Source organism: Boleophthalmus pectinirostris, unplaced genomic scaffold (genome assembly GCF_026225935.1).
Source record: "Boleophthalmus pectinirostris isolate CB_2022bp ecotype Guang Dong unplaced genomic scaffold, ASM2622593v1 HiC_scaffold_14, whole genome shotgun sequence".
Classification (NCBI taxonomy): domain Eukaryota; kingdom Metazoa; phylum Chordata; class Actinopteri; order Gobiiformes; family Gobiidae; genus Boleophthalmus; species Boleophthalmus pectinirostris.
The window spans coordinates 18640714-18660735 of NW_026571047.1; the positions used below are offsets into that span (position 1 = coordinate 18640714).

The window sequence follows — 20022 nt, forward strand, 5'->3', positions numbered from 1 at the left end:
ATAGATTTGATTGAAACATTATATAGTTCAGGTTGACAAGTCCACAAGCTCACGTCTTCTGTATCAAGACAGCAGGGACCAGGGTCTTTTCATGTCTTCACAATCTCTATCACAGTCTGTTAACTTGTAATATAAGTGTCTAAGTGGCTTCTTTTCTACAACATTAGCGATGACTTATCTGAAACACATTTTGAAACACACCACTACTGTTTCTCCACATTCTTGCATTTAAACAGGCAATATAGTTTATTGTGTGACTTTTTTACGCACACCTCATTAGCTGCTCTGCCTTTCTACTACACTTCATCTGGGTCTATGCATATGTGCATATCAGTCGGGTTATTTATGCTCTGTTTTGTTTTCAACACCCTGTCTTGTAACTGTGAGGCTGCCAGGCATGAAGCAGTCAAAACCTCTTTTCCCTCCAACCCATCCCACCTTGGCTGGAGAATTTATGGCCGAGTCATCGCCCCTGAGAAAATAAGCTGAGCGAGAGGAGCCTGCCCTGGCTGAAACTCTGCACCCTTCTCCCTTAACACAGTTCCTACTTGTGTTTCTATGGACACTGATGCTCCCTTAACGCAGCTCCTACTTGTGTTTCTATGGGCACTGACGGAGCTGTTTGATACCCGCTCCTCTGCTGCTTCTTCACCACCCGCAGCTACGGGTCGGCGTTTCATCTCCACAGCCTCCGAGGAACTCCTAACGCTCCAGAATGCGTTACCCAAATCAAAGCTAGAGCGCATTGTTAAAGTCAGAACATTATACCAGTGTCATGTTAGCCACTTGAACCGAACAGCTGCAGGTAATTCTCAGGGACCGAATCTCACTTTCTTTGTGACTGCGTCTGATGCGTCTTGCTGTAGCCAGGGGTGTAAAGTCTTTGCCATTAACACTTGAGCCCTGTGGCCTGGCTGTTTGGCAGATGCTGCTCTGTAAACGAAACCAGAAGATGCTGGCGGTTTGGACAGCACCACAGTGGGACCGCATGCTAGTCGGGCTACCAAAAGTGCAGTAGCGCTGACAAGTATTGTGTTTGGAGCCAGAAGAGCTTTGTCACACACCCACACAAATATCTACTAAATAAGAGCTTTATGTTTCAAAAGCATAACGAGGAGATCTGTGGTTAGCTGGACGTAGTGGGATTTGTAATGAATAAAACCGCTAAATGTCACTTTCTTTTGCCAAAAACAAAGACTAAACACCAGCGGCACCCAAACATTGTCGCTTAACCAATTCAAAGAGGGGGTTGTGTAGTGCTACCGCTAGGCAAAGCGTTGGGGAAAATATTAATATACAAGCATTTGATTTTATATGTTTTGGCAATATTTGTTGTTACTAAATTCTTTAAATGTCAAACATTCAACTGTATAACGTGCTGCAGAATAAAAGGAGCGAATGATGCCAGTGTGTTAGGCCCAGCGGCCTCAGTGTACACGCCGTAGCAGGCAAAACAAAAGCAGCACTTCAGGCACTAATTGGATCTATTAAAAAACATAATTTTAATCTTAATACAATTTGTAGGTGTGGATTTCTGTGGACAAAATCTGTTGTCATAACATTTAGGAGATGTGTTGTAAGTCAAAGTCCAACCTAACCTGTTTTTTAGGGTTTGTCAAGTTTGGCAGGATTGTTGACACTTTTAATTCTTTAAAGTGATTTGCTGCAACAGTAGCATTACACTTAAATTAAGTTTTCCTAAGATAAACGTTGTATCCCAAAATAATGTAATGTGATAAATGGACCTGCATGTGGAGAGAGGGAAAGAACGGCGAGCCTTTTCCGTTACACCAGTATTTGAGGTTAAGATTCTTTGGACCGGGTCGGAGAACATTTTTCCACGCAGTACTGAAAATGCTCACTCTGCCCTCTCAGAAATGATCTTTTGACCAAAAAGTGTTCTGTGGCTGTAGTTTGTGATGCTGGATGTCAGGAATTGTACTCACCACCAGATGGGATAGCCTCCAAGCACCCGTGAGCAGGACAACCACACACACATCAAATATCCAATCAGGTTCAAATCCATGAGGCAAGCCTTCGTACCAGTGTGTCAAAGCTGCTGGATCAATACATAGAACTTCCAGAAGGTCAATCAAGTCAAAAGCAGTTTCCAGGAAGCTTGATTGTTGAATGTTGGGAAAAATTCAGATATTATTGACAGAAATGTCCTGTGTTGCCTCTTCTCGGGCCAGAAAGTGTGTGTGCCTCCTTAGTAGTTAACAGAATAAATGCACACGCTCCTACCCGTCCTCTCCTTCCCTCCCTCTCTGTGAGGTTCTTCCCTAAGGTAGATATCTTTTTCTCTCTCTCTCCCTACTTTTTTCTCCCTCAGGATGCCTCATCCACAGGCCCAATATTAAAGGAGGGGAGAGGGGGGCGAGCGACAGGGCGGGCTGCTGGTGGGCTGTGAGGTTTGGAGATGTCAGCTGGCAAGCCAATCACAGAAGATGGCCTTAGGTTATGAAAAAAATTATTATTCGTTCCCATCTGTCAATCAAGCGCCACCCCCTGGTAACGTGAAAGAGAGCGTTACCAAAGAGAGTTGAGAGAAGTAGAGTCACTTAAAAAGGTGAGTCAACTTATCCACAATCAGTAACAGTTAAACCCTTTTTTATTAGAGGATTTACAGGGCAGCTCCAGCTAATTGATTTGGATATTATTGGCGCATTAGCAGCTATAAACATCTAACTTCTTATTTAAAGGGATATATACAGTGAATTTTCAAAATAGTTGTCCGCCCAACCCAACAGGATAGCACATAAAAGAGGACACAATAAAGCCATAAAGCGTGGTGGTGGCTGGGCCAGGCATGCAGGGCTTGTGTGCTGCAGCAGCCCAAAGGCGACACATTTTACATCAATACTATTGTCATTGTGATGGGCTGTGGGAGAGCAGCCGCGGGACAGGGGGAGGAGGACAGGGAGAGTGAGTGAGTGAAGGAGGGTGGGACACTTGTGATGGACTTGGAATTAGCCTCAAGTAACAAGACTTTTGATTCACCTAAAAGGAAACTGATCAGGCTGAATGCAAACAAGATACCTGGCCCAGATCAAACACTATGCGTTTCTTGTGGAGATAGTCATCTTGTTTAAAGTCTTGTCTCAAAGGATTATCAGCTGATCCTAACAGAAAAATAAAGGCTACGCAATGTTACGCTAAGGCCAACACAGATATTTGTCAAAAACAGGTGAAGTGTGTTTTACTTTTTTATTTTTAAGTCAAGTTTTTCAGCTTTCAAATGTCTTATTTACAAATTATCTTGAAGTTATGTTGTCTAACAATCTTAATGAATATTTTTCTGACATTTTTTTTGACATGCTGCCAAGTAGAACAAGTTAAAACTTCGGGACAGTGGTGCTGTCCCCTGCTTCCTGATGGCCAATGCAAATCAGTAAAGTGAGGATCATATATACAATGTATTGTTTATTTATTCAGAGATTGTGGTGGTAGCTGCACTCTGGAGTGATTGTTGCCTCTTCTGGGCATTATTTTGCAACTCTTATAACAAGATATTATTTCTTGAAACTAGTTTTACATACATTTTATTGTGTTGAAGCCCATAGTTTTTATGCGGTCAGAATGACCCAGTACAGTTAACTTTATTACCTGAAGAGCACATCTGCCGCCCCCTTCTGTTGTCCTTCCCCTGGTGTCTCCACAGAGGAGCCCAGTGAGTGAGTGGGCTGGGAGGTCTCTCTGCAGGGGCTCCACAGAGCAGAGAGAGAGCCCACCGCAGGGACCGGCCTGGTGACCAGAGTCTGTAGGTCAACAGTGGGCGGTCCGCTCTCTTCAGCCTCTGTGTTTTATTCCTCCTGAACAAAGGAGATGAGGAATCAGGCTGTGCCTGAGCACTGCTCAACCTACCAGGCTTTTGTCCAGGGGGGTTCATGAGTCTCTAAACATGACAATAATTTATAGGCATCTTGAAGTCTGTTCTCCAGCCAACTATAGTGGTGGTGGGGAGGCTTGGACATTTATTCTAATAAAAATGACTTTTCATTGCCTTGAGGGAATATGTGGTATGCCATTGCAGTGCTGACAATGAGGCAGGTCTGTTTCCAATTGTCAACATTGTCGTATGTTACAACAATGCCAGAAATGTGCCGAGCTCAGCACTGCGATTTGGATGACACTTGCTCTCCATGAGCTATTGACAGCTCGCCTGGATGTGGGAGAATGTGACCATGGTCTAATTTATGAGTGCAGGCGAAAGAATCAGCCTGTGGTCTGCATCTGAACAACATTGAAACCACGTTTCCCGAGGTTCAAGCCACAAGTGCAGTGGGAACTGTCTGAGGAGGCAACAGTGATTAAGGACAGGAACAGTGCAGTCTGATGTGAGCTGTGACACAATCGCCTGTGCTGTTGTGTGCACAGAGGACAGAGTCTGCATCAGGAGGTGCAGAGGAGGCACACACAGCGCTCCCCTACCGGGCTGGTTTCTACGGTGACCTGAGAAAGGCCGTAACAAGGTCCGGCTCTTTCTCAGGCCTAATCAGCGCATTACCACAAAGAAGGACATGTGTTCGGCCCCCCACCTCCCGATCCTCCGCACTCAATCCGAGCAGCATGGCTGGACACAGGCAGCCAATAAAACCAGGATTAGGAGGCTATCTACACACACTGAGCTGTGGCAAAAAAAGTTTTTGAACACGCCCAATCCCGCCTTGTTCCCTTTACAAACGTCCTTTCAGCATTGTCTCCAGATTCTCATTCTTAGCCTTCTTGCACTTTATTTTGCTTGCTTCCATGTTCATATCCTTCCTTTACCCCAAGCCCTCAGAATCCCTGCTCATAATCCTTAAACACAATAGGTCATCCAGAAATTACTAATTTTGCTGAGGCTGTTCCCAAAAGTACTTGTCCATTTCCCACTTTTACGTGTAATCCTGCGCTTTTCGCTGGAATAGTAATGAAATGTGGTCGGTCACACTGACAAACCTCCATGTGTTTCGTTCATGGAATGCCGGGCAGTCTGCACTTCCAGTGATGCATCTTTCCATGTAAAGATGGAATTTGTCCACATTTGATTTATGACCTGTGAAACATCTGCATCGCAAATTAAAACCATTCTATTGTAATGAAGATAATCTGCAGTCTGCACAGGAAGTGCACTTTGTTTACCTCCAGTATCAGTCTGGATTCTGGAAAGGTTTTCTCTGTATTTGAGATAACTTTAGTGATGCCTCCAGATGCCTCAGAGATGCCTCTTTCTTAGGCAGAGATAAACATATTGAATGTGACATTTTCAAATGGATGAACTCTCCATACATTTGAGTTTGTTGTAAAAGTGAAGTCTCCTGTGTGTGAGCTGCAGACCACAGGGACGAGTGAAGTGCGGGCAGCTCTGAGCCGGACACTGGGGCGGTCTAATTAAAGGGCACTTAAGCCCCACAGTCTGCACTGGGACAGGTTGAAGTTGGTGGGGTCCCTGTCGAGAGGGATGGGATTCATTGCACTCATAAACAAGGGGCTTCAGGACACAGGGACACAAGGAGGGTAAGTACCACAGACTTTGTTCACACAAGATGAAGAGTCAACAGCTTCCCCATCATTCACCCCTCCTCAGCAGTCCCCCCTAATAAGCACCTTCTTCAGAGGAGCCACCAACACAATGCCATCCGACTCCCCTCTTCTCGCTCTCAATCACTGTTGGGACAATGAGGGAACCCCCTTCACCCCGCTGCTCCTCCCGACCCCCAAACAGACACTTCTTTTATTGAAATTCTTTGGTGTTCTAATCCTCCGCTTCCTCCAGGGCCAATAATGGACTCCCTGCGTCAGCCTTTTCCAGTGAGGAGATCATCGCTAGCAGCCTGGGTCACAAGTCCACATCCCCTGTAGGATAAACCTGGCCTGTACGTGCAGTCTTTGCCCCATTCACAAACTCTGTACCAAATCTGAGCTACTGATCTATGAGCACTTTACTCTGCTAACATGGCTTTTGGGGACATTTATATGGCTACTGTATAATTCAACAAATTTATCAATGTTCCATTTTGACAAAAATACATAATACATGCCCTTTTCAGTGAAAAAAAAAAAAAAAAGAAAGAAAACATTAAAATTACATTTTATAATTGGAATCTGAAGATTTACATTTATAAATTAGGTAAGTCCCAAACATTTAAACAATATTATTAAATTATTCTTGCAGGAACTGTACATCATCTCTCAAGAAGTTGAATGGAAGCAGACTACACTATGAGAATAGTGACATCTGCTGGTCGTAGCAGTGTATAACCTTACCAGTTAAAGTTGTAGGTTCTAAATTAATTTCTTCTCTGCTTGTACACACCAGATCTGCCCATTTGGATTATTGTAGAACTGCTGTTTAACTGTCAGGTTGCAGATTTGTTTGACTGGCTTATGGTTAATGTCTTTGCAATTACGTTATGGTGCAAAGCTGAAGTCAAAGCTCAGTGAAAATGAAGAAAAGTTGAAGTAATGACTGGGAGCTCCTGCACCCACATGACTAAATCTGACAGAGATGCCATATTGTCAGTGAATTAGCAGTAATGAGTGCCACATTCATTCTACTTTTGGAGATTTTTGTCATTAAATGAAATCATAGACAATGATTTATCTTAATATCATCAGATTAAACATGAATGACCATTACCTGACACAGGTGTTATTTTAAAGAGTATAGATCGTGTAGATTTTGCCTTAACTCTGCAAAATGTGGACGTCTGGTTTAATTTACTTTACAATTTTTGAATCATTATGAAACAATAGTTGAATCATTCATCAAAGAAAAAAAAAACTATCAGTGTAAAAAAAAAATACATTAATTGCTTAATTAATATACATCTTAATTAGCTGCTAGCCCCTTTAGCTGTAAAAATCCCCTTCTACTATTAATATGAAGTTTTGTAAGTCCTGTAAAAGGCTCAGCGTTTCTTCTGTCTTTGATACTGTGTACTGTGACTCTGTTTACAACAATAATCAACCATCTCTGAAACTCCTATAAATTGTGTCATGCGTCATTAGTTTCTACAGGAATTCTCAGTTGTGACCACAGCCAGTATGGGGTTTGGAGTGTGGGATTGCGTGACCACATCTGTAGTGTAGCAATAGTTAATAATAATAGTTACTTGATCAATATCATGAATTTTGATTACACATCTGTATGACATCTGTCCATGAAAAACAGGTGGGGTTTTGTCAGTGAATTCAGGTGAGGACACGTTGACATTGCAGACTGTATCCACGTTTCTGTCCTGAGGTACCGTTTATCAAAGTCATGTTTCACCATTGTTCAGGAGCCAGCAGCAGTGATCTCATAACACTGTCATCCATGGTTTAAACTTACACAGCTCACCGGCCTCATGTCTGTAGGCCACATATGAGACAGTCCACTATAATCTAGCTCAACCTGTTTGATACCACCCCTTGAAATCTTTGTCCTGGATCATATTCATACACAGGTGACCCTCAGGCGCTGGGTTCTACAGTTGAATACATTTGCATAAGAGCTCATGTTTGACAAGAACATGATGACGCAGTCTGAAGTCATTCTCTATTGTTCAATGTGATACCAGCTCAGTGCATTCTGTTATAGTGTCCTTGGGCAATACACTTCACTCACTGTGCCGCAGTATGAATGTGGTGTGCGAATGTATGATTGGTGGTGGGTGGAGAGGGTGTTGGACCATTTGTCGTCTCAGGGCAGCTGTGTCTACAGCTGAAGTTTAAAAGATTCCCCAGTTAGGAGTTAATGAATAATCTAACATCCAATGCATTTTAGTAAGCAAAAATGATTGTTTTATAGGTATTTTAATATTTTCTCGTGTGTGCCTATTATTACATTTTCTTATTATTTGATCCTTTCAGTTTTTTTGTTTTTTTTTTTGTTTGTTTTTTTGAAATTGTACATTAAAGGTGGTCTGACTAAGCTGATGGCTCAAGGTTAGTGTAGGATACTCTATAAGATGACTATATTGTATAATGGCCATCTGATTATAATTGCATTTACTAAAAGTCAACTATGTAGAGCTAAACCTTTGTATATTGCCTCTTAAGATAATTATATCGTTTTTAAATCCACACAATCACTAAAAGTAGTTTTTGAACCAGTACCACACTCTGTTCTTTCAGTAGCCCATTTCTGTAGAGTCTTGTCTTTACGTGGGGGCGTAGCAGCGTGCTTTCAACGCATCAAAACCCGATTGGCCAGCGCTTGGCACGTGATCGGAAAGAGTCCAATCGCGGCCAATCCTGACGCGTAGGGAAAAAACAGCAGAAAAATGGGGCCGTGAGTCGGTGACGTTACATCATGAGCAGTGCTGTGTTGTCACCAGCTGGACAGATTACAACACGAAGCTAAACGTGGATGTGTCTTTAAATACGTAGTGAATTCGCAGCGGGCATGGCGTAAAGATCGGCGCCCGGTTCACGTCGATGGCATGATGAGATATAACGTTACGCCGCGGCCACGTTGGACTGGCGATCAGAAGAAGCTATCGGTTTGACTATAGACATCGATAAGCCCAAAACTGATAAGTGCCAATAGAGGTCGGAGTTGAAGCTGATCTCCACGCAGTAAGTCCTTTTCTATTTACTCATCTATTACTATAGTGTATTAAACCCTATACTCTACTTCTTCTTTGTCGTTTATTAGCATACCACTTGTAGCGCTAAATTGTATTGTTGCCTATTTTAAGCCTGGACAATTTGGACTGACCCAGTTGTTTACTTCTGTCAGTCAGCTCTTGTTGACGTTTCAGATAAGATAGCTCTGCTCCATTTATAGTGTTGTCCCAAGGCAAAGGTTAGCTAGCTAGATTATTAAAATATGAGTGCAGTGTATGCTGATTTTTTTTTGCATGAAAACAGATAAAAAAAATAACACATTTTTGCAGAGGAGACCATGCATGCTGGTACAAGATAGTCTCATATTGTAGGTAACTTGATACTGGGTACTTTCCTTTTTATCTTATGTGTAGTCCTTGTTGCTGTTAAATGTGATCAGCCTGTATACAGTAAGATTTCTAACTCAATTTTGATACAGTGAAAAGCATTGCCAACACTTTCGTTACAACAAAGATGATAAAACACTTTTGTTGTTTTGAAAGTATTATGTGGTTCATTTTCAACCCAAAATAATAATAGTTTCCTTAGTATTATTAGCATGTGCTTTTATTATTTTTAAGATTGTTTTGGTCATTCAGGAAAAGTCTGATCTTGTTTTATTTAAGTTACTATATGATTTCACTGTACCAATGCGTGTTAATTTAAGAATACAGTTTTGCTAATAGCAATAATAATAATTACTTACAGACAGTTGTGTTAAATGGTATGTATTTTTTGCTTCTGACAGCAGCTGCCAACATGAACGTGGGCACAGCACACAGTGAGGTGAACCCTAACACCAGGGTCATGAACAGTCGGGGCATCTGGCTCTCCTACATCCTGGGCATTGGTCTCTTGCATGTGATTCTGCTCAGCATTCCCTTTGCCTCTGTTCCTGTTGTCTGGACACTTACAAACCTCATTCACAATCTGGTCAGTGCCTCAAGTCTGTGTTCAACTAATGATTATGTGGGCCTGCTTAGTTTAGGAAAAGAGAACATATCAGCTGAAGTTGCTGAAGTAAACATAGACGATAAACAACAATACTGAAACCAAACCATAAAGCAGAATTATCCACAAAAAGTATTCTAAAGGTACAGTATTAAAAAATGGTAATTATTTATCTATCTATAAAAAGTCATATTTACTCAACCTTCTACAATTCAGATCCTATCATATTCCAGTATCCCAAAATTGTTTCAGCTTTCATATATTGAATAGTAAGTCGATATTGTAATTATGGTGACATGCCTCATAATCATAATCATGTAATACAAGCTGTGCAATGTCCAGAAATATTTTTGGATAATCTATAACATTGCTGTCTGTTGCAGTGCATGTACCTCCTGCTTCACACGGTCAAAGGAACTCCATTTGAGACTCCAGACCAGGGCAAGGCCAGACTCCTGACTCACTGGGAGCAGATGGACTATGGTGTGCAGTTCACAGCTTCAAGAAAGTTCCTCACTATCACACCTATTGTCTTGTAAGTTTACCTTCAAACAGTCTATAACCATTTTTCATTCTGTTGACACCTCAGTTACTGTTCTTCCAATTTTATGTGCATTTTCCTATGGTATACAGTTATTCAAATTAAACAGCTGTAGAAATATAGTTTAAACTAATGTAAGCAAGCATTGTATGAGTAAGCACCCAGCATATATCTACAGTGTGGTCTCATATAGTCTCTGGAGGATGTTAAATAATACAACAGTGTTCATTCACCTGTAATTAGTGTGCACATTAGTCAATCTCTCAGATTGTGCAGGGGCTCAGAACTGGCTGCAGCCCCATGCTGTTTCATGCCCTTTTCTGTCCTTATTAGTGCTATTTACAGGAAGCACTGTTGTTCCCTGGGGTTCAGCTGCCAGCTCAGGCTGAACATTGTGGTAATAGCACTTTTGCAGGTGTACATTTTTGTGCACACTAGTTTCAAGGTCATGTGTAATGTTCTGTATGTTTTGGGACCAGAGTTAGAAGGCAGAAACATGTGTGGCAAACAGTTCAGAGCTTTAAATACATGCCCCCGTATACAAAAAAAAAAAACAGGATGTGCACAACACAACCTTGTGTCCTTTTGTATCTAAACTCTTTTACACAGACAGAATGTAGTTTAGGCTTTCCCTGCTCCTGTGTCTCAGAACCACTGGATATCAGTGCTCAGAGCTGGAGTGCAGCCAGTTGGCTGTAATAAAGGAGAGGCACGTCCTAACTTCGTTAGGCAGCCTGGTTAATTCACTCTCCCTGCTTCATTCATTACTTATCGCATGTTGTAACTCAGTAACCTCTCATGTCAACACAGTCTCTAAATTCACTGACACAGTTTGTGAGACAAACTAATATGCACCAGTAAACATGGCTGCAGACTAGTCTTCATTCTTTTGCTTCTGTCAATATTTGAGGTTGCAAAATGTAGTTCTTTCACAGAGAATGATAACACAAAATGCTGAGTTCAAAGAATAAAGTACACCTAAATCAAATGAAACTGCATACTGTACACTGTACCTGTCCCTTTTGATTTCTTGCCAACCATTAACCCCCAGTTTTGTTTTTTATTGTGTTTTAGATACATCCTCACCAGCTTCTACACCAAATACGACCAGGCCCATTTTGTGGTCAACACGGTGTCGTTGCTCACCGTTCTCATCCCCAAACTGCCTCAGCTGCACGGAGTGAGGATTTTTGGGATCAACAAGTACTGACCGGACAGCCTTGTGCGGCGCCCTCTTGTGGGCTGCAGTGAACAGTGTCTAAGGCTGCTCTTTAAGGTCTGGGCGCGGTGTGGACTAAATGAAGCCTTAGGGGGATACTGCCATGGTACTAGAGACACATTACAGTTACAGGAGGCACAAAGGGAGCGCGTTCTGTTGTTATTGTGTGTAGCTCATCTCTTGGTGGAATCATAGACACTTAAAAAGGGAGTGTTTGCAAATGTTTCTGTAGAAATAGACTGGCATCAAGGGGCAGGATGCTCTTGCTGCACAAAAATCATGTGCCATTTTTCATTTGTTGGCACACACAGACAACAGAAGCTATTTTGTACGTGATATGATACAGTGCTGTATTTATTCAGCTTTACTTTTACATGAATCCTTCTCTTTTACACAGGTTTTGTAGACTATAGAGGGAAGGCAACAATAGAAATAGTAAGGAGACTGAACTGCTGAGAAGCAAGACACAAGAAACCACACAGATTTATATTTAGCCCTCAGGCTTCCTCAGCATCGGGACGCCAAGTCACTCTTTTTTTAACTGACCATGCCCATATTTGGAGCACTCTTGTCCTAGATTTCAAATATTATAAAGCCTGTCTGGTAAAGGGAGTCCTGTAGGCTTTAGAGAAGTGTGCAATCTCGATGCATATTAACTACAAGGGTTGTCAAAAGTATCAAAAATAAGATACTAATCAATATTAAAACTAGTATCGAAACTAGATACTAATTTGAACAAGATACATTGGGAAAAAAATCCCATACAGAGGACAAAATTTGACTTTTTTTGAAGTTTTAGAAAAATCTTGAACTTCTCAGACCTAGAAAAAGACATTTTAAAGTCTGTGGTCTAAAAATTCTAATTATGTGAGTATTGAAATTGAGTTTGAAATTGTAGTATCCTGACAACAGTAATAGTGACACTAATTTTGTGAATACATAAAGATGCACTCGTTAGCACTCAGGATATTGTGACAAACGGTACAGAGACGGTTCAGTTTTTGAGTAGTGTTATTCAGGGCCTACAGAACAGAAATATATTGACAATTGCCAATCATGATGTATTTTAATTTGCATATAAACATGTACAGTGTTCAGATAGCTATGAATGCATTTCCCTTACTTAAACCTACTTTTAATTGTAATCCTGACAATTTATTAACCAAGAGTAAAGACAGTGCATTCATTTCTTCCTGTGTGCTAAAATGTGCAAAATTGAAGGGCCCGTATTACGCTATTTTCTGATCTGTTATAATGTTGTTTCTTCATCAAAAACATTACTGGAGTTGTGTTTTGTTTCATTCACACACGTTTAACACACAAACTCTGCATATTTAGGCTGTGTTCTTCTCTCAAAACACTCTGTTGCACCTAGTGATGTCGTAATGTCCTGTAGTAATACAGGAAGTGTTTTCAAACTCCTTACACCTTCATTCGAATCATTTGGATGATTTCAGCCCTGGAATTGTCAATCTGTACTGAACTAAATGTAAAAGGTAGCTGTTCACTTGAAAACTACTGCTTCATGACATCACAATGTGGAACAGAGCATTTAGAGCTTTGGAGATGTAGACAGTCTAATTATAAAAGTTACTCAAACGTGTGTTCAGGTGTGTTTTTGATGAGCTAACAGCATTTTAACTTGGCCTAATAGCTCACAAGAGTTCATTTTGCGTAATATAGGACCTTAAGTTGTTTACATCTGTTTTGGCTCCATAGACAAAAGTTTTACATAATGTTTAAATAATGCATGCCTCTTTTTAGTCTGTTTCTCATAGTGACGTACTTCAGCGTTCTATGTATGTCCGTGCATCATGGGACATTTTAGAAAGATTTCAATCCTATTAGAAGTAATGTTATTCTAAAGATCATGTGAATGTAATAATAATCATATGAATTCAAATACTTGTTTGAGACAATTTTGTCAATTAAGTTGCAGTATGTTGTTTTTGATTACTTTACCAGTATAGTGTCCACAACCTTTCAACAGTTTAGATTTTTTCAGTTAAGGCATTGTAGCACTTTTGCTAATATTTTAGCATTTCAAATTGTAAAAAGCTGCAGATTTATTTTAAAAACATAGATTTACATTTGAAATGGTTGAGTTTTTGCTCCATGTTTTACCCCTTCTTCATCATTACCATAAGGGCTTAATTATGGACGTTCACTCTGTAGCACAAACTGACCATGTATTTGATTTTCTGAAAGTGTAATGTGGTAAAATGTGAAATCGTGCTTATGGTTGTTGACTGGTGTTTTGTGAAGGAAAAGTGTGATCTAGTGTCAAAATGCTTGATCTCAAATACAGTATTTTTCAACTATAATCTCCTTTGTGTGTTTCTAAATAGGTCTTGAGTTATGTAGCTAAGAGGTTGAAGGTTAAATTGTAATTAGATTAATAGATTTAAATGGAGCTAACGGATTAGGGGGTAAAGCCTTCTAGTCTAGAAACTTACGAAAACCTATGAGGTGCAATTTATAGGCAATTAATTATTATGATACAAAAGATGATACTTGCATTTTAAATGATTTAGTTTATATATTTTACAAGTGTTTGCATGTTTTACTAAATATACATTTTTCTTACTGTGAGTGCGGTTGCCTCTCCACACATCTGACCTGTAAGTTGTCCTGCTGGTGCCACCTGCTTGTCTCAATGGAGATAGTTTGTTGTCATACGGTACAGCAGGCAAAGCGTTAACATTAAAAGGTTACACAATGCACTTTTTAAGACATTAGTAACACTATAAACTATAAAGGAATCACAGAAGATTCAGCATTAATCATAATATAATATACACAGTAATCACTTAATTCAGACATGGTTTTCTTCACAATTATGCTGTTTGTGTTTATTGAATCAGCATAAAGACTGGCTTTTTTCTTGGCCTACAGTCCCTGACAAAAGTTTTGTCGCCTATCCATTTTGTAGAAACAAAAGCTTATAACCTGACTTTAAATTAATCGATTGGTTTTAGAAATGTCTCATATGAAAGCTAAAACCCTCCCAAATTATGCTCAATATACTAAAATAAATTTGCTTCACTGAAGAAAGATTGATCATTTAATGAACACAGAAAGGTCAGATTTTGGCAAGACAAAAGTTTTGTCACCTACAGAATATTGAACAAATAATTTACTTCAAATACAAAAATATGTTGCATAACGTCAGTGAATTAAGTAGTGGTGCTGTGAGATCCATATTTAATATCTTGTATGACTTCCATGAGCTTGAAGGACACATCCATGCGGTTTGACAATGATTCATACAATTTGTTGATGAAGTCATCAAGAATAGCAAAGAAAGCGTCTTACATGCCTCCCAGAGTTCATCAAGATTCTCTGGTTTTGCCTTCCATGCTTCCTCTTTCATTCTACCCCAGACATGTTCAATGATGTTCATGTCTGGTGACTGGGCTGGCCAGTCCTGGAGCACCTTGATCTTCTTCGCCTTGAGAAACTTTGATGTAGAGATAGAAGTATGCGATGGAGCACCATCCTGCTGCAAAATTTGACCCCTTTTATGGTTGGGAATGTAAGAGGTAGCTAATACTTCTTGATATTTTAGTCTATTGATATTGCCTTCCACCCTGCAAATGTCTCGCACACCCCCAGACTGGATGGAACCCCAGACCAGGATTTTTCCACCACCAAACTTAACTGTTTTCTGGGTGAATCTTGGATCCATGCGGGCTCCAGTAGTTATAGCAATATTTGCAGCGGCTGTGATGTAATTCAACCGAGGATTCATCTGAGAAATCCACCTTCTGCCACTTTTCCAGTGTCCATCCTTTTAGCAGGCTGTGGGCCTTGGCAAATGCCACACAGTTTTTTAATTGCCTTTTGTTTAGTGCTGGTTTCTGTGCACTGATTCGACCATGGAGGTCATTTCGAGACAGGGACTTGAGGTGACCAGGCCTGGTGGAGTCTGCTGCAGTGGAAAAGGGGCCTTGGATTTTCGAATCAACAAACAGTCCTCCCGAGCAGTTGCTTGCGGGGTCTGCTGGACCTGGGCTTGTCAAAAACATCTCCAGTCATTTCAGATCTTTTTCTTATTCTTTGTACTTGACGCTGAGACACATTGAAGGTGTCACCACCTCAGCAGTGGATCTGGTCTTCAGCCTCTTGATAATTAATGCTTTGGTCTCAGGGTGCATATTAGGCATGTTGTCAGAGGTCAAGTTACAGTTGATGTGAAGGTCTGGTGTGCTGGGGTTCTTTTTATACACACCCACTAATTGATTGATCAGTAACTGATCACAGGTGAGGCTGTAATCTAGGATTGGGTGCATCATATGACAAGGCGACAAGACTTTTGTCTTGCCAAAATCTGACCTTTCTGTGTTCATTAAATGATCAATCTTTCTTCAGTGAAGCAAATTTATTTTAGTATATTGAGCATAATTTGGGAGGGTTTTAGCTTTCATATGAGACATTTCTAAAACCAATCGATTAATTTAAAGTCAGGTTATAAGCTTTTGTTTCTACAAAATGGATAAGCGACAAGACATTTGTCAGGGACTGTACTTTAAGTTTCAATCAATATACCAAAGGCGCTTGTCAAATCTCATTGTTGAAAATAATACCTTTTGTGCATTATTTGACAATAACAAATAAGGCACTGAACATTGCTGTATATAATAATAATATTGAACTATAGGAAAACGTTGCCCTAGACAAGCGTGATGTATTGGTGCTTAGGACACTATGCATTCAAAATAAGCTGCAAAAGCAATGTGTGTATATAGAGGAAATCTATTTACTGCTGTGTTTCATCATGACCCATTGGGATTCACTGTCCCATTAGCTTCACTGTACCTTCCTCCAGTGACTATGAGCGGACACAGGGCAAATAGCAGCTTATATATTGTATGAAATTATGGTCCAGTTAATAATTTGCTTTGCTCTCTGACCATATACGCATTTATGTGTGTGTACCGGACCATGATATGAGCATTGAAAAATCAGTTCACTGGACATTCTGAACTATTTTAAGGCTTAGGACAAAATAGTTATTACGCAGTTGTCCAGCAGATGGCAGCATGTAGTAGTTGTTCTCGCCTTTTGTGGCTTTAAGAGCTGTGAGGTAACATTATGTCTTTGTTTTGATGTTTAAACTTGGCCCTGATTCACTAGTTTTACTACATTGTATTATACGACTTTGGCCTAAGGAAAGAAAGGAGAGTTTGGCAGTTTTGTATCTCATATATTTTTAAGACTTTTCCCGCAGATTTTCATGTTGATGTGTTTCTGTACATTTACATATATTTTGTATACAATGATCTGGGTGTTAGGTGGATTTTTCACTACAGCAAAGTGTAAAAACAAGTCTTCTGAAACCATCTGTTTAATCTGGAGTTGTATCTCATTTGTGCTGAACTTGATGGAGGCTTTGTCAATTTGTAGCTACTGGGCTGGATCAGTTTAACAAAAAAATTAAGGGCCCATATTATACTATTTTCTGATCTATTTTATAATTTTCTTCCTCAAAAAATACCTCGAATTGTGTTATGTTTCATCCACACATGTTTAACTCATAAACTGGCTGAGTTCTCCTCTTTAACAAAAAACACTTGTGATGTCATTTGGTAATACAGGAAGTGCTCCACAGTGTTTTTAAACTACAAACACTTTTACTAGAATCATTTGGATCATTTCAGCCCTGGAATTGTCAATATCTACTACATGACATCACAAGGTGGAATGGAGCATTCTGAGCTTTGGAGATGGGAGATAGGATAAAAAAAAAAAGGGGATTACTCAAACAAACAAACTCTGGGTATGTGTTTGATAATGTAGAAATATTCTAACATGGCTTAAATCTCTCAAGAGTAAATTTTGCGTAATCTAGGCCATTTAATCATTTAGCTCAGCAATTAGATGTGGCTTTTGGTGTGTTTACATGCAGAAATCTAAACATCAAAAACACCCGGTGACACGTGTCAGTTCATTTGTGTTTTGAAGAGTGAGCACAATGGATTTTAAAATAACTTTCAAATCACTCTTTCTTTTATGTTTGTCTTTCCCACATTCATTTTATTTTCCTTGTCAACGCTAACTGTTTACATGTCACTTCAATAATCTGATAACTCCAGAAATCAAATAATGACTTTGTTATGTGCATGTAAACAAAGCCAGTGTTACAGTGCCTATTCAAATGTCAGCTGTTGCCACCATGGACTGTAAATATAAATGGGCATAGCTAACCTTCTAGCCGCCGCATTCCAAATAGGAAGTGAGCATGGGTGCGCATCCGGCTCCATTGTCTCTAGCCCTACTTCACTTTGTATTGAAGAAACATTGCCCCTCTGTCTGTCACTGCTGCAGAGAACTTCATGATTTTGGGCTTAAAATGTTCATAGTAACCTACTTTATATGATCCCAATGTTTTTATTTTGCTATTTTATCTGTAAATCAAATCCTATTCCTAATATGGAACTTGCCTCCAAATTCATCCTGTAACTGCTAGCCTCTGTGAGATTCATTTGACTGGAGCCAAACGCTATTTATCAAAAATCCTTACTTATGGGAGCTGTTGGCTTTTGTTCCAGGTTTGCAAAGTAATCATAAATTATTTGAGACTGCAATTAGAATGGAAAATGGTAAAGATTGCAATTACATACTTAACATAATACACAAACATCTAGTCTTTTTATAAAACCTGTTTACCCCATATCTTAACATAAACATCTAAGTGCGTTGGATTCCTTTAATAGTAAAACTCTTAATAGTTTTACTTATGTCTTCTCTCACACAAACAGTAAAAGCTCCAGAGTGTGTTCAAAATGTGCACTGAATTTGACTATTAGAGCGCTGTTAGATGTAAGTTTTAAATCAGAAAAATCACAAGATGATATGTTTACAATATTATTATGACATTTACCCTCTGTGCCTATAGTTCAAGTTATAGTATTTTAAAGCACCTTTTCCAATTTGGACATCAGCACGGTGTATTTGCAAATAAGAGTACAACATTATTTACCAGTCCACATTTTTTAGATAAATACTCCAGCAGTGGTTAGCACTTAGTTACATTTATTTGAGTAACTTCTTAAATGTATTGTACTTCTCGGAGTAGTTTTCGAACACCACACCTACTGAGTAATATTTAGTTTGAAGTAACAGTATCTTTGGTTTTGTTTTGGTTGTTTGTTGACTCTTCCCGCTTTGAGTAAATCTACAAGTGACGAAAGCTTAATGTTGACAGTATTAAATTATTTTACCTTCTTAACTTCAGATATGAATTATCTTTTCAAATTTTTGTGGTCTATCTTTTGAAAACATCATATTTTCTGCATTATTTAAAGGTTCACTGTGTAACATTTCTAGTGGAGCGTCTGCCACCTGCTTGTCTCCAACCAAATGTTATTGCTTTGTCTAGAGTGTTCACAGATTAAACCTATCATACCATGGAACATTCCAGGCAAAGCAATAACATCTCCATGGAGACAAGCAGGTAGCAAACACCCCAAAAAAGTTGCACAGTGAACCTTTAATGTTTTTGCCTTCCAATTACATCAGTTTCAAATCTGATCTTACATCCAGTTACTCGTACAACCACTCTTGAGTAGAATTCTTTCCAAAATACTTACTGTTATCATTCATTAAAAGACTGGTTGTACTTTTACTTGAGTAATACTATTCTGAAACAAAATTACTGTTACTCGCCTAGAACCTTTCCCACCCCTCCCAAAGCACAACAACCAATGCTATTAGCCTTATCTTATCGTTCCCACTACAATCTGTTCTCTGTGTAACAACAAAGTCACATGTCCTGCACACCATTTAATATGAATGGCAACTGTGTCAGAAAGAGCCAGCGTTGCCGTCAGACCCTAGCAACGGGGAAAACACGCAGCGATGAAGATCTGAAAAATGTATGCCACATGCGGTGAGGGCTCCCACTGAGATCGCTCTGGTTTCTCTGGATGTGACAGCATTTGAGATGAGATAAAAACACAATACAGATACATTGTCAGCGCTTCCTGCTGCTGTCTTGACAACAGTTTGACCTAGTAATTACTGGTTTTATGCCCAGTGCACTATTTGAAGAAAAAGGTTGGGAGTGTTACAGTATATACAGAGGTGGACTATAAATAGAGTCTTACAGAAAGATAGATCTATTAATTATGAGCTCTGGAAACCCGCAGGGCCTTTGAACTAAGTGCGAAAGGCAAGCTTATTTGACAGGAGTCGGAACACCCTCCATCCACTCTTATTCACTGTGTCCGAACAGACCTGCACAATATATGGCAAATGTATACTCAGTGTTGTGATGTAACAGATTACATGTACCGGCGTTACGTAATCAGAGTACATATTATGAGTAACTGTATTCAGTTACAGTTACTGTTTCCATGAGTGGTAATTGGATTACAGTTACTTTGTTGAAATAAATCAATTACACGGCGGTATGTTCCTGTTTTCACATTTTGGGATAAACCAGGACTAAACCAGGTCTAAAAGCAGGACTAAAAGCAGGACTAAAACCAGGACTAAACTAGGACTAAACCAGGACTAAACAGGACTAAACCAGGACTAAACAGGACTAAACTAGGAGTAAAACCAGGTCTAAGCAATATGACAATAGGATAGACATAATTTAAGGAAGCAGTGATCTCATATAGAAATCATTTCTCTGTCAATAATATTTTGAATATGCTTAAGGAAACACTGGACTTTTTATTGTATTTTAGCACATAAAACATCTCATGTTAAGATTTCTTCGTCTTTGCTT

At 39.6% G+C, this 20022-nt stretch overlaps 2 protein-coding genes and 1 long non-coding RNA gene across 4 annotated transcripts in view; 2 read left to right on the forward strand and 1 right to left on the reverse strand.

Moving 5' to 3' along the window:
* wnt3 (wingless-type MMTV integration site family, member 3) overlaps positions 1–2026 on the reverse strand; it is a 17126-nt gene extending 15100 nt beyond the window's left edge. The window contains exon 1 of the mRNA XM_055150263.1: positions 1947–2026. Coding sequence (XP_055006238.1) covers positions 1947–2026 — 80 coding nt within the window. The remainder of the gene's footprint in view (positions 1–1946) is intronic.
* LOC129407864 (uncharacterized) overlaps positions 1–20022 on the forward strand; it is a 45534-nt gene that overhangs the window by 14172 nt on the left and 11340 nt on the right. The window lies entirely within an intron of this gene.
* On the forward strand, positions 8246–13585 carry ormdl3 (ORMDL sphingolipid biosynthesis regulator 3). 2 transcript variants are annotated; one of them, XM_020918260.2, is made up of 4 exons: positions 8246–8544; positions 9323–9507; positions 9909–10060; positions 11141–13585. In XM_020918260.2, the coding sequence occupies exons 2-4, from the start codon at positions 9334–9336 to the stop codon at positions 11274–11276; spliced, it is 462 nt and encodes a 153-aa protein (XP_020773919.1). In that variant the 5' UTR covers positions 8246–8544; positions 9323–9333; the 3' UTR covers positions 11277–13585. The 2 variants fall into 2 exon arrangements, with proteins under 2 accessions (XP_020773919.1, XP_020773920.1); XM_020918261.2 differs by having other exon boundaries at positions 9326–9507.